The sequence below is a fragment of the Botryllus schlosseri genome, chromosome 6 (assembly GCF_051294905.1).
Source record: "Botryllus schlosseri isolate E-star chromosome 6, Bs_hap1, whole genome shotgun sequence".
NCBI lineage: Eukaryota > Metazoa > Chordata > Ascidiacea > Stolidobranchia > Styelidae > Botryllus > Botryllus schlosseri.
The window spans coordinates 11,401,750-11,417,229 of record NC_137241.1 but is presented as its reverse complement, the minus strand read 5'-3'; the positions used below and the strand labels follow the sequence as shown (position 1 = coordinate 11,417,229).

The window sequence follows — 15,480 nt, the reverse complement described above, 5'->3', positions numbered from 1 at the left end:
ATATTGGTTAATACATTTTACTCGTCAACAATTGGTAGATGCTTCAATTGTATCGTATGGATATATAAGTGGATTGTGTGTTAGATCATATCTATTTGTTTCAACTTCTGAGATTTCATATTCTGTCATCTATTTGGCGGACAGTTACCGACGTGGCCTAGTAATTCTACGTATATATGAGTCATACAACGCCCCGTTGAAGGTGTAATTACCTCGATATTCGTTACGTGATTCATAATTCATAGTAAATCAATCTGTACTTCAATCATCTCACAAAATGAAATGGCTTGAGTCGTGCTTCGAACTTCGAAAAGTCGACATGACTTTGTGACTTGTCTCGTGACTTCACTTGACTTCACTTGACTCTGGCCAGAATGTGCAATGACTCGAATTGACTTTTGACTCGAAGATAGTGACTTGATCCCTAACTGGACCAAACACCGTCTCGTGCTACTTTGCTCATTTCCCACTACCACCAGACGTACTATGAATGTAATACGCTGCACGAAAACACCTGGCAACAGCGATTTGGGGTTATCCACAAAATGAATGAATCGAAAACGACTGATCGTGCAAACTGCGCGGTTTTAACGAATCAGCTCGTACTTGTCGCTCGTATGTCGTCAAAAGAGACCGCTTTTTTGTTTGTGGGCTTGGGATATTCATGGTATTTGTTGACTACAATGGTCATTTACACCAGGCCGATTTTCTGCATTTCTTATTCCGTATGTGCCGACTCGTAGTACGGCCAACTTCTAGGCTTTTTGTGAGTCACCGCTTAAGCCAGTGGTTCCCAACCTTTTTCCACCTACGTACCATTTCGAGGTTGTATGCAGTGCTCGCGTACCACCTACATCCACCATTTATGACGTCATAATGACGTATTTGACCTGTACGAGGTGTAATGACAAATTCTATTAAACTAGGCATTATCAGCCAGGGTTGATGGAATGCATGGAATTGTTATTTCGCCACCAGTCACAAGAAGAACAATATAATGAAATAACAACAAACAACAAAAGTCAATATGTTTGTTTTCCACGCTTAGTGGTTCCCAACCGAGGGGGAATTTTGTGATTTTTATGGGGAGATTTTGCTTTAGAATTGTTACGGATTTACCAAATGTTTGATTTCCGAACTGTAAAGTAGTCAACTAGTTCTTTCTAAGCGTATGTTGTTTAATGAGCATTAAATAGACTATTTTGGGGCAAATTCATTTAACCTGAAATAATTATGAAATATTTCAGTCTGCGCAGTAGGCTAGTACGGGATCATTAGGCACAAGCATATCCGCGCTAGGACACGTCATAAACGTTTCGCGAAATCTGCGAATCCGCAAAGTGTGCTTCCAAAAAGATCGACGGTGATTACAATTTAAGAATCCAAGATGACCGACAAATGTTTACCGAAACTGTCGATATTAATATGACTGCCCGGCTCCGAAATAATGGCTACGAATAGTCCTGCTCTTGAAATCTGAGCCCAGCGGTACAAATGCGACCCGATGAGAAAAACACATCACCCGGTCAAGAACTACGAATTGGGAATCTTTCGAGTAGCCAAGCCACAGTCTTTACCGGAAGTCACGAAATAACAACATGCATCAACAAAGTAATGAGGACAAATCCGAAACTTCATTAATAGTCGTAACTGTGTGGCATATGGGTGTCCTAAATTTTCGAAGACAATTTCCATCAGCTCCTGCAGGAAATTTGATCACGTTTATGCTATAGATGAATTATGGAAGTTCCAATATTATTGACCAAATCCATACATAAACTAAAGAAAAAAACATTCACGCGACTAGAAGCCTAAATCTAGTCATACTGATTTTTCACAGCATTTATAATAGCGATTGGTGCACGGGGAGCCGACAAACCTAAATGATTAAGTTTTGCATTAACCGTTACCTATAGCAAGGCCAAATCTACGAATCGCGTAATACCAGACCTAGTTCGTAACGGAAATGGTGTGTAATTGCGTGAGTTTGTATTCAATCATTCAGTTTTATTAATATTTTCATCATTTCAAAACATCACAAGACTGCGATACAATGAAAAGATAGGAAGGTGTCGAAACAACTTGGAGTAGCCTTTAAGATCAGACACCCATCTTAGCTTAGGCGAAGTAAAGAAGAGGCATGCACACTGAATGAAAAGTAATGCAGATAATATAAGACGCAAGCGACAAAATGAGGTGGCATGTGGCGGAGGGCGAGGTCGATGTTACATCGTGGTCCGGTAATCCTGAAGGCTGGCTAGTATTCATTTAGAAGAAATTGCTTGTATTTCGACTTGAATGCGGACATCCTCGACGACTGTCGGATAGCCGGCGAGATGCTGTTCCACAATTGGGGTCCGGCATACTTGATAGAGCAATGCGTTTTCTTGTATTCCGTCCTGATCAAATGGGGGTTGTTCTTTGTTGACGCGCGTGTGCTGTACTTTTGACTTTTGACAAGTTGGACTTGTTAGCGAAGCCTTCCAGGAGTTGTGTTAATTGGGACAAATACTATTGTTTTTTGGAGGACGTCAAAGTATTGTCGCGGCCCTCCTTGACACAAACACTCTGTAGCGTCCGTCTTATTCTTCGGTCAACATGTGTGTGCGCGGGGAAAAAATGACTTTTCTTAATCATTGGGCTGAGTTCTCCTAGGGGGAATCTCGGCTCAAATTTATGCCAAGGGGTCCACGAGATGAAAAAGGTTGGGAACCACTGCACTAATAGGGGTATTCAAAAATGACTTATTTTCTCAAATTGTACTGGCTACTTGATAAAATTGTTAGGTTAGCTAATTTAAGCCTACCAAATTTGGTTCAATTCCAGCCAGCAGCCGCATTGCTACAGGAGTACAAAGTTTCTATTTATTATATAAAAATAAATGAACAAAAACTTCAAAATTTTCTGTTGTCCCCATGAAAGAAACCACTGGTCTACATCACAATTTTCATCATGCACTTTTTGACATAAGAACCAATTTCCACGCAGTCTTGCTTCAGTTAGGACAGTGGTTCCCAACCGGTGGGTAATTCCCCACTGGTGGAGAATTCAATGGTTTCTGGCCGGGAACCCGAAGGATTGCAGATTAGCGTAAGTGTCTCCCAGTTTAGTAGGTATCAAGGGTGACTGGTCTAAAACAACAGCACTACCACGGCGTTGGCATGAAATTCTGTGCAGGTTGTCCTTGTGACGTGCCTCACGACTAGATGTGACCTTCCAGTCTATTAAAATGATCTTTAACTAATAGAAGAGAACTTACTTCGTGGCCGGATTAGATGTCATGCTTGGCCGAGGCTTTGGTCTTTCATCTCACTAACGTTATAAAAGCTGTCCATCGATCGCGTAGTAGTGGCATAGTTGCATATAGTAGCCTCCAAAGCAGAGCAAATGCACAGATGTACGAAAATGGCTCGTTGTAACTACAATCCTAATGATATGGTTAAGGGCGTGCTGGAAGAAATGACCAATGCTTTAAAAAACATGCAGTCTGGGAATGGACTAGAAATCGCGCACTACAGAGGCAAGGAATTCATGCCCGGGTTTTCAGTAGAATGTGTGAAATACACCATGGGCGAGTGGGATATGCCTGAAAACTCGGTGATCATTTCCAGCTACCCCAAGACAGGTGTGTATGATCTTATGAAATCCGTGCGGTTATGCCCGCACGCTCTGTTTTTGCAGGAACCGCTTGGTGCATGGAGATTGTTCGACAGCTTTTATACAGTCATGACGAGGCTGTGTTGAATAAATCGAGGTCTATTCCGATGCCATTTCATCTTTTGGAGTTGGGTTCAAGTGAGTGCGTGTGGGAGGGAACAAGTATTGACATTCACATAACTGCTGCCGAATTTTTGCAGAAAAAAAATTCGACATCGTGCCTCATCTTCCGTTTACCCGTAACTTCTTCGCAACTCATATTTCAGCAGATCTTTTCAATTTCGACAAAGTCAGAGAAAGCAAATCCAAGGTGCTATTCGTCGGTTGTCCACGTTGACTGTCAACTGGTTTTCGATGACCCTAATAATGGGCTTCATTATTCCTATATGCTTATTGCTAATATCAGATCCTGATGAACAGCCACCATTGTAATTTATAGGTGATATACGTGTACCGAAATCCCAAGGACCAGGCAGTGTCATGGTTCCATTTCGCCCACAAGATTCCAAACATGACGACGGAGCAGAAAGCGAAAGTGCTAGGCAAGGATTGGAACGAATTCTTCGCTAAATACGTCGCTGGTATGACGACATATATGTGTTCCGCGCGGTTGATTGGGCATACGAGCAGCAACCAGAATATTTCAGGTGAACACCCAACTGGGCTAGCAAACGGAGAATGGTATCCAGATCACGTAATCGGATGGATGGAACACGTAAAGTCCAACAAGGATGTCTTACCGGTTGAGTACGAATCCCTCAAGAAGGTGAACTTGCATCTTGTTAATAATTACGCAAAGATTCCGATATACTGTTCAAAATCATAGGATTTTCCAAAAGAGGTACGCAGAATCGCCAAGTTCCTTGAGGTTACATTGAACGATGATGACGTACATACAATGGCCGAAAGATGCACCGTATCAGCCATGAAAAAGGAAGCAACCTCGGATAAATCTGGCTTTTTGAAGATGAATGTCCGTAAAGGTGATATCAAGCCCTTATATTTCACAATATTCACATGTATAATTATACTATTAAGAGAGTATAACAGCATGGCAGTTCTTATTAATATTTTCTCACGCGAAGCATGGACCTATCTAGCATCTTGTGCTTCTTGGGAATTCGTTAATATCTTTAGGTCAGTGGTTCTCAAACTGGGGTGGCGTGAAATCACCCGAAGGGCGCGCGAATCCGCCTGAGAGAACTCAAGTGTCTTGAACTCGCAATGAGTTTAATGAACTTCATTGTAACGAAATCTGAACCTGTGAAGAATTCCAGAAGTTACATCGCGCATTTTGGTAGAAATAATTGAAATTTGTTGTAGTACAACGAAAGATACTTTCCTACATTCTCTGGTAAAAGTGTCTGTCCTTACCCAGTAGCTTGTCAAGAATGCAGAAAGAACGTTCGACAGCAGCAGTTGTTGGCTGGCAACGCTGAACTTGTGCGTACACTGCTGGTGACACACTTCAGTTAGAATATTGCGGTACGTTGAGCATAACACCATGTCAACATATTTGTTTCATTTGACCGTTTCACCATGAGCAGATAATGGGCCGTCCTCGACGGTAGGCATATAAAGTAGGCTACAAGCTGTAAAATGTCAAATGATGAGTTCATGGACAGTGCAAAATCTACGATACAAACGCAATGTAGGTTGTAATATTTTTTTGACTTTGTAAACAATTTTGACAATTTTTTGACCTGGCGCTACAATTTTGACACATTTTTGACTTATTTTGACATGTCAAAAAATCGTCCTTGTTTTACCCAATATAATAGTGGGAGCTTTTCCACAATAGACTGTATTATCCATCAGAATGGGCTACTTTACAAACCTTACAGAATTATAAAATTATAATTATTGAATTTATAGATGATTACCGTATGTATGGGGCTAGGCAAACAGTATTATAGGATCTCCATATTATGTTATACTATGTCTTCGCGGGCCAATTCAGCTATTCAGTATCTAGAAAGTAGAAAGTTGAAGCGGTTTTGATATCACAAGCATCCACGATATTCGGTGTTGCGCCTGCATTCACCAACATATACACAAAACATCTATATATATATATCTATTGTAAGTCTACGAGCAGGGCCGAAACAGCACTTCGTCAGCCGCTCAAGACGTTGATCATGGGCCCCCATAGGGTTGTATAGCAAACTTCCTATATGACTGGACCTTTTGACCACTAGTTGTCAGTTTAATTTGTTTTAGGGTTTAGTAAGTCAATCGCCAAATCGCGCGAAGCGCAAAAATTTTCTACAATTCATGATTGAATCGGTCAATATAAAAGGGAATTGCATAAATATTGCTATCAATTGTTCATCCTCTCTCTGCTCACGTAGTCAGATTTACCGGTAGAGCTGAGTTAGGAGTTGTCTTGGAAAATCTAGGGGTCGTAAATAATATATTTAAACATTTTCTGGCGCCCCGTTGGTATAATGACTTTGTTACGTGATGTTATTTCGGGATCGCATGTCTGTTATGGTGACAAAAGATATTGAAATCGCCCAAACATACTAAACTAAAAGACTCACACGATTTCAAATTGGGATTTCTTCACTGATTTTTCTCTGTATTGTGGGGTTCGGATTGCCAGGACAAATACATTCGTCGCCAGCCATTTAGGCGTCTGTGGACTTTTAAACATAAGTGCTTATATATCGAAGTTTTCGGTCAGTATATAAGGGCCGTCCTTTTCGGCCAAGGTATTCTCGTTGCCGATCGTTCTGGCACACTTCTCGGAGTCGCATGTTACATGGCCTAAAACTTAATACGTCTTGGTGCATCGCGGCGCGGTAATGGCCGTCGGCTATTTCTATAAATCATGCGTGTTTTTCTCGTGTTGGGTACCAGATAATCAAGATAATTGGCAAATGTAAAAGTTGCGTAAATTTAAAAAAAACTCTATAATTTATGGTAATTAACGATATAATTTTGGGCCCCCTTCGAGCTCGCCCTCCTCCAATTGGGGTGTGTGGGGTGCTGCAGTTATACGGTCCTGTCTATACGGGTAGCATACGAACGAAACACGATAAAAAATTTCAGCGAAGCACTATCACTTGTCTAACGCGAAACAATAACTTCATATGATTAATTTATTCGCTGAAAGCTTTTCGACTGACTCTCAGTAGCGAACGTCAGTAATAAGGTGAATCAAATTTGAAATGTAGGAACTATCTTGTATGGCGTAAAAATGACAAAAACAAACAACTATTTTGTATACGAAGTCAATCTAAGATTACAAGATGAACTCACAGAACCAAGAACAACAATAAAAAATGAAACATTGTCAATAATTTAGTGCGTCGATTACTGCTGTCGGAACGACTTAACAAGTTCGCAAGAAAATTTCATTGCGTTTCAAAAGCGCTTACTGCTTTTGATCCCCAAAGAAATATTTTTTCAGGCTGTTATCGCCGGCCCAGATGCCGTTTATTCAAGCAACCTTCATATCATTACGTGATCACTGATCAGTCATCACATAGGGTCCGAAAGTCTGATTAACTCCACATTGTCGCGATAACAGGCGAAGTGGGAGGTTGGAAAGACCAATTGACCGTGTCGCAATCCGAATTGATCGACAAGGTGATCAAGGAGAAGTTGACGGGAAAAGAAATCAGTTTTACCTATGTACTATGAGTTTCTCAAATCTGTGTTTATGGAGCCTCGTATTCAGTAACATTATTATTATTATTGCTGTTGTTATTGTTACAAACATAGTAAAATATATAGTGACTCTCCTCGGATTAAAGCCTTTTGCGTCACTACAACGCATGCATATTACAACCAGCACATTAATAACAGAACAAGACAGAAAGAAGGAGACCAATATACCATCACAATGTTACAAAACCAGTTCAAACGATGAGGCCCTACTGTTAGCTATACCGATTCATTGGTGATAATATTCATAATTCATCCATATCAATACTGACGCATCAGTGGAACAGAATCCCGCTGTCTATCAGTAATAGTCCTTGAGTAAGTTCACTCTCGGGATAAAATTAAGTAGCCTGTGGTTCCTACTTAATCTACACTAGCCTTCGTTAATATTACCCGGTCTAGCTTTCGGTATGTGAATTAACCAATATGTATGCCTGCTTCATGCTTATTTGTGTAAAAACTTTCTCGTTTGGGTGGCAGTGGGAATGCTCAGCAAATGCTTATTTTAACTTGCTTTATCATAGTACTTTTAAGCCGAAATTAGCGTGCGGTAGATAACGTGTACTAAGTCGCGCGACAGTATATTTGTGCATTCTTACGGTATTTTTGAAGTGATGAAAAATACAGAAAAATGTTGTTCTATTGGTGTACAGTACAAATGTAGGCCTGTACAATTGTACGTACATATACAATACAGTATAGAGTACATTACGGACTAACAATACACACGCTACATAACAGATAACATAAGCTGTTATCGAGACAGGTTAACCGCAAGCAATCGATTCGGTCTGACATGTTGCCGGACACGCTGCCGATGCATGCACCATGCTGGTTATACATGATATTGGCATTCCATGACTCGCATGATCATTTAATCAAGTGATCAAGGTGTGTCATAAATGAAGAGACGAACACAATTTAATTCTCATTTGACTAGAGATCACGATACGAGCTGCAAGTTACCAAGTCACCGATTTCGGACGACTCTTTATATCAGTGGTTCTCAAACTTTTTAAACACGCCCTCCTTTATGACAGTGAAAAATCTCGCGCCCCCCTTATCGCCATATCACAAAATGAAACATGAATGCTAGCAATCCCAACGGATAGTTTAATGCATGGAAGGTTATGACTGTTGATGAAAGAATTTTCAAACATGAAATTCGGACCATACTCAGAGTAATAACTATGAATTGGACATAAATCGCGCGAAGCACGAAAACATATTCAGTTGACCGCAGCTTCGCCCCCCCCCCCCCCTTCACGCCCCCAGTTTGAGAACAACTGCTTTGTATGATTCTATCGCTCAATTTCGAACAAGTAGCCTATTCAACGGCACTTTCGATATATAGGCGAAGTTTGCACAGTTAGCACGGGTAAATCCGCTTTGAGGAGAATCTGCGAAATGCCCGAGCCCTTACCTCAGTGGTTCTCAACCGGGGGTCAGCGAAGCCTCATAATAGTTGATAACCTAATTTGCATTTTTTTAAATTCGGAATATCACGCGGCAGTTTCGCTTCATTACTAGTTAAACTCCAAAGCTCACATCAATAGAATGGCTATCTGAGATGAAACATCCTACTGTGCAGACGACTCATTTTAATTGCTAAATTGTCAATAGCCTTCAGATACAAACATTTTGCTCTTTAGAGATGTTTTGTTGGGGATTGGGTAAAACTATAGTTGGATGAGTAAAGTCAGTCACCGTGACTTCATAATGTTTACAAAATCCATTTTATCCTATGATATAGCCTACATATTTATTTTTTCATAATAACTTCAGGATATGCTGCTAGATAAAAATGACCAGGCTTGACGTTATATAATCATTGAATAAATTTGTTTGTCTATTCTAGTGCCATATTTGTTGTCATCATACCCAACTGTGTTGTCGGAAGCGTGACGTGTTATTATTACATTCGCCACCACCTATATATGGGGAAATAGAATTCATACCAAATCGAAGGAGCGGATTTCGCCACGTATTTCCAGAAATGCAGTTGCAGAATTTGCTTTGAAATAATAGCAGTCGACCCAATTTTTACATGAATAGTATGATCTTATCTTCAAAAAAAAAGTGATTTTGTTGCTGTTTATCACTAAGTCTACACTTATCATTTGCACAAGACCGATTACTATTGCACGATAATTGAGCTAAATTAGAAATAAAACTTCGTGAGGGTCCGCGGGAATCCGTGACGGTCCATAAGGGGTCCGCGAAGACAAAAAGGTTTGGAACCACTGCCTTGCCTAATCACTAGGGCGATTTTTTTTTGACATGTCAAAAAAAGTCAATATTAGGTCAAAATTGTAGCGTTAGGTCAAAATTTGTCAAAATTGTTTACAAAGTCAAACATTTTTTGACCTCTGCATTTCGTTTGTATCGTAGATTTTGCGCTGTCGTGGAACTTATCGTTAGATATTTTACAACTTGTAGCCTACTTTATAGGCCTGCCGTTGTAAACGGCCCATCGTCTGCTCATTGTGAATCACAAACGGTCAAATGAAACAAATAGTAACATGGTATTATGGTCAACGTACCCAATATCCTAACTAAAGCAAGACTGCTTGGACATTGATGTTCTTACTTCAAGAAACGCAAGCTGAAAAATTGTGATATAGACAACATTGTCAGAATGAAGCAACACGGTGTGTCACTAGCAGTGTGCACACAACTTCAGTGTTGTCAGCCAACAACTGCTGCTGTTGAACGTTCTTTCTCCGTTCTTGACAAGCTACTTAGTAAGGACAGACACTTTCTACCGGAGAATGTAGTAAAGTATCTTTCGTTGTACTACAGCAAATTTTAATTATTTCCACCATAATACGTAATGTAACTACTGGAATTCTTCACAGGGCCAGATTTCATTGAAATACTAGTTTTTTTTATGTAAAAATTTGTCAGTTTTTAAGCCAAAAACGTTTTTTCAGGCCAATCTACTTTGTAAGGACAGACAGTTCTAACTAGAAATGAAAATAAGTAGTACAATTTTAACAATATGTGCGAAAACACCTAATTTACATACGTGAAGTCAAAATTTGGTCAAATTTTAGTTTTTTTAGGTCAAAAAAGTCAAAATTAAGATTTTTTAGGTCAAAATCTTCCGTTTTTTAGGTCAAAAAAAAATCGCCCTACTAATCACAGATCCTGTAGAAAAATTATCCAGCTTATTCGCCTATGTAAAACTACCTATTTATTTTTACGTGGTATACGGTCGTAAACCAAACTTTACGCTGATTGGTCGAGAGACAGTGGCCATGGATACGGCGCAGCAACGGAGGACGCTGCATTTACCTAAGCCTAGTGCGCACTACGATGTATTCCTATAGCCGTGTAGACTGTATAAAAACGACAAGATTACAGTTAAATGTTTATTTCTTCATCAATAATAAAATTAGGAAAGGATATTAAATATTTAGTAACGTATACTAAAATATAATGCCGAAATACTGCTGTGTTTATAAATGCAGTGCCACCAATGGCAATGAACTGGGGAAGAACAGATTTTTCCATTCATTTCCTTCCAACGCAAAGGTCAGGAAGGCTTGGGAATGCAGAGTAAGAAGGCAGGATTTCAAGCCTACTTCCACAAGCTTCATTTGCTCCTCATCGCCGACCTCACTGCAGTTGCAGTGACTTAAAAAGCCAAGAAATCACAGTGAGCCGAGCTACAAGTCGGCCGCTAAAGACCCGATGAATCGCGAGCCGATGCATGAGAGAGTGGAAAGAATGTAAAAGACATGAATAAATGCATTGATCAGTTCAAATACTGTCATGTCGTGGAGCACAAAGCCTTAAACAGGCTAAAAGCACCACTGTTGTGTACAATTATAATATTAATAATAATTTGCTCCCACCACTTTTGCAAGGAAGATTTTGCTGCTAGTGCATTATAGATACACCAATACAGTCACGTCTAAAGAGAGGTGCGATTCCCAGTCGCAATCTCCGTGGTGAAGCAGAATATATGCGCATTGCAAAGAGGCGGACCCTGAACTCCATGCCGTGTCAACTGTCTTCCTTCAATGTTGTGGATGCTGCACATGCAAATCTTACATTGCCATCTGGTGATCCTGATCTAGAATCGCCATCGTGTAGCCTTGAAATGGAATCTTCAAATCCATCACCTGAATCTTAGGGTTAGAAGCCAACGAAGTGAGTCATATGTAGATTAGCTACCTAAGCCCACAGGACATCAGAACAGAGAGGATGTGCAGAATGGGGTAAATACATAGGGCTCTTCGACTCACAAGTAGCAATTTTGGTAGGGTTTTGGACTGCTTTGCGGGGAACAAGACAGCAGGTACTCCATATGCAACATCTCTTTTCAAATCACTTCAAGGACAGTACAGTATGAACAGGTATTCAATATTGTGGGGGTTATTGCACGAAGAAAGGGCCATTCAAGACTACTAAGCATCACTCATGTGAATGTAGCAAAGATTGGTCTTGTTCTTTTCCATATGGATATATGGGTGCTTCACATGATAGAGTGATTCTAGCTGAGCAGACCTCATCTGCACTGGTATGCTTAAGGTATCGTAACAGCACATGCGATGAGTTCATGAAATTTGAACTTAAGCAGAAATCACAGAAAAATAGTTTTTATTTGACTGCTGCTAGATAATTACAAGTAAATCACTCTTATTGGCATCAAATTCAGGCCCAAATGTATGTCACAAATAGTCCTGCCTTCTTATATAGGCCTACTCTGCCTTCCCAAGCCTTCCTGTCCTTTGCGTTGGAAGAAAATGAATGGAAAGATCTGTTCTTCCCCAGTTCATTGCCATTGGTGGCACTGCATTCATAAACACAGTAGTACTTCGGCATTATATTTCAGTATATGTTATTATATATTTTATTTCCTTTCCTAATTTTATTATTGATGAAGAAATAAACATTTAACTGTAATCTTGTCGTTTTTATACAGTCTACACGGCTATAGGAATATATCGTAGAGCCGACTATAGGTTTAGGTAAATGCAGCGTCCTCCGTTGCTGCGCCGTATCCATGGCCAATGCCTCTCGACCAATCAGCGTAAAGTTTGGTTTACGGCCGTTATTTCCTTTGTTGTCGGTAATTAGGTAAGTAATTGAACTTTCCATATTATCCATACTCGTATGATGTCATAATGAGCTATAATCGACTAGACGCCAGATGCTCTCTATTGCTGTAATTCTCGATGCTGCCCAACACTAATCATCGATGAGCGTTGGAAAAAATTCGCAACTTAATCTTGTACAACATTAACATTGAATGCCTTTCCCCAATTATAAAAATCAGGGATATCATCATTGGTTTATTAACAATTTTATCAGTTCAATACACCACAAAATGCGATACAATGAAAAGATAGGAAAGTGTCGAAGCGACCAGGAGTAGTCTATGGAATCAGACACCCACCTTGGCCTAGGCGATGTAAAAAGGAGGCATGCACACTGAATGAAAAGTAAAGAAGATATCTCTCAGAAGACCTCCACAACAAGTAGCCTGTGATATATACTTCAAATGTTTCATGTTGGTATAAAGTGTTGCTGAGATCACACACATCTGGTGCATCTCCTTAAATTCTCTGAGCTAGTAATTCCACGCACTCTGCTGTCAGCAATAACATGTTCATATCATAGGAACGAGGGTTTCTTAAAGTATGGGCCGCGAGGGGTTTGAATTTGGGTCGCGACCGCACAATATGCTTGTACCATTTGCCGAATTTCGTGCCGCGTAAATTTTCCTCCTACGCTTCGCGAGAGCCCCTGTAGATTTTTGTGCATTTCCAAGGCCACTTTGCTGGGTAATATGTTCAATAAGCAACACCCACAGAAGCGTTATCACTAAAATATGGCTTGATAATGAAAATGTACAGACGATTATATTACGCAAGTCGTTGTGATCACATAATAGAATACTTGAAATTTGACTTCTCTGGAGAGGTCAAATTTGCGATGAAAAGGGAAGGGTAGAGGGGAAGAGAGCAGAGCCACAACTGCCACACCACGAACCTACCCATCCCGACCTGCCTGTTCCAGATTGTCTTTGTTTTGTTTTGGTATTCATGGTGATTGTCGACTACTATAGTCATTTACACCAGGCCAACTTTCTTCGTTTTCATTTAGCGCATGGCTGCGGACTTGTAGCACCGGCCCTCTTCTGGGCCTTTATATGACACCGCTTACACGGGTGGGATGAGAGGGAGGAGCCTAGATAAATCTCCAACACTGCAATAAGAATTCTGGAGTTGACTTCAGTTGGAATCGAACTTGCAACCCATCGGAGTTGCAGCTCCAGATAATCTCCACTACGCTATCTCGCCGCTTCCGGACAGGTGAAACACGAGCTACCGAACTTCGTTCGCTACGGAAAGAGCGTGTATGTGTGTTTGTGAACAGCATTGAGAAATGGCAGTGACAAAATGAACCGCTGATAACTGCTGTAGCATCCTGGTCCCGTCTATCCATCCAGGTCTTAGTCAAATCAACATTTCGCTCGCGAAGTACGCAAATGGTTTTAGGCAATGTTCCTTCTGAGCTGGGCACGTGCGCAATTGCTCAGTGCTGACAAGGTCTCTGCACACAGAAAATCTAAGCTGCGTTCAAAAAATCCGAAGTGTTGACCTTTTTTTAGTCGTTACGCACTGTTGTCCAAGGGACCGCGCAGTGAGTTGGTGAGTGCGCGCAGACTCGTGAAAAATTAGAGGGAACACGGTGCTCGTAAATAGACCTGAGTTGGAGACCATTGATGAATTTGTAGATCACTATGCAAGAGTCGTGAATTAATACAATACCACGAAGGAGTAGGCTAGCCTAATATCATGTGACATCAACCTCGCCGTATCAAACTCTTTTTGTCGTGAATCATGTTTCATAGAATTGCGTTGCGTACAACTTGTGTGCACCTACTCTATCCCATGTCTGTCCCCATAAATACGTACCATACTAACATTAGAAATGCAATTTTCCCGATATGGGAGTCGCGTGTCGAGCTATGTCAATATAGCTCAGATTTTGGTGATATATGTGATATATGTGATACTGAATTTCTTGAAACCAAAAAGGTCATGGAAGGATATATGTCATGTGACATCAACCTCGCTGAATCAATGGCTTTTTTGTGATGAATCATACATGTTTCATACAGCTGAGTTGGTTGGATGCACCGTCTCTATTTTAGAAATGCCACCATTAACGTAGCATACTAACATTAGAAATGCATTCATTTCAATGTGTGAGCCTTGGGTCGCGAGATGTCGTCAAAACTCAGATTTAGGTCGCGCTCTAGAAATTTTAGGAACCACTGTAATAGGTTACTAGGATGGGTGTAATGTCGAGAACTGAATTGATCGGGGAACGAGGACTAATATTGTGCAATGAAGTTGCAACGATGATGTAGTTTTGACATAATATGCAATATGGCATCGCTATCATCAAGATCTATGATTCACTCTCTCGTCGATAGTTGTGCCGTGTTAGAATGACAACATATGTTGATTCAGTTTAATACAAGCGTTTTAAATGTAATTGTGATTTCAATACTCGTAATAGTTATATTTTCAGTTTATAGCATTGTATTCAATTGAGGTACAGAGGCCAGCGTTGTGACCAAGTCACGAGGTTACCAGTCACACCTCATTTCAACTTTTGACTAAGTACGAGTCATTTTCATTTTTTCAAGGTGTCAAACCCAAGTCATAAGCCGAGAGGTTGAGTGCGCGAGTCACAGTTTTCCACCACGAAATATCTGCGGGCAATGTAATGAGTACCACATTCAGAATGACGTGCATAAGGTTTCAGCACTTTGTGAGCAAAACGCAATAAATCATAATGAACACACAAACACATTGCATTTTGATATCGAAATTGATATATGCATCGGTGTCATCTTCTACAGCAACTTGCTGAACTATCGCGGAAGGGTAAAAGTTATACTGCTGTTTATATTAGGGTTACCATATTTTGGAATCGGGAAAGGAGGACACTTTGACAAGTTTTTCAGACTCAGGATTATGGAGTAAAATTCTGAAAAAATGATAAATTAATCCCGACTTTGCGGTTGCTTGATTAAAAAAAGGTCGCCACTTTCGTTTAAACCACGAATTCCTATTTAGAGTCATTTATGCCCATTCCATTCTCACTACAATCTGTCCACCATAT

The 15,480-nt window shown here is 40.4% G+C and overlaps 1 protein-coding gene across 5 annotated transcripts; it reads left to right on the top strand.

Moving 5' to 3' along the window:
* Nucleotides 1–1,976: 1,976 nt before the first annotated feature.
* LOC145440982 (sulfotransferase 6B1-like) lies at nucleotides 1,977–14,847 on the top strand. 5 transcript variants are annotated; one of them, XM_080318772.1, is made up of 8 exons: nucleotides 1,977–3,090; nucleotides 3,487–3,625; nucleotides 3,682–3,795; nucleotides 3,858–3,967; nucleotides 4,097–4,238; nucleotides 4,305–4,423; nucleotides 4,484–4,640; nucleotides 7,193–7,969. In XM_080318772.1, the coding sequence occupies exons 1-8, from the start codon at nucleotides 3,052–3,054 to the stop codon at nucleotides 7,303–7,305; spliced, it is 933 nt and encodes a 310-aa protein (XP_080174898.1). In that variant the 5' UTR covers nucleotides 1,977–3,051; the 3' UTR covers nucleotides 7,306–7,969. The 5 variants fall into 5 exon arrangements, with proteins under 5 accessions (XP_080174898.1, XP_080174896.1, XP_080174899.1 ...); XM_080318770.1 differs by lacking the exons at nucleotides 1,977–3,090; nucleotides 7,193–7,969 and adding an exon at nucleotides 4,795–5,002 and having other exon boundaries at nucleotides 3,132–3,625; XM_080318773.1 differs by lacking the exons at nucleotides 1,977–3,090; nucleotides 7,193–7,969 and adding an exon at nucleotides 13,447–14,847 and having other exon boundaries at nucleotides 3,133–3,625.
* The last annotated feature ends 633 nt before the right edge of the window (nucleotides 14,848–15,480 follow it).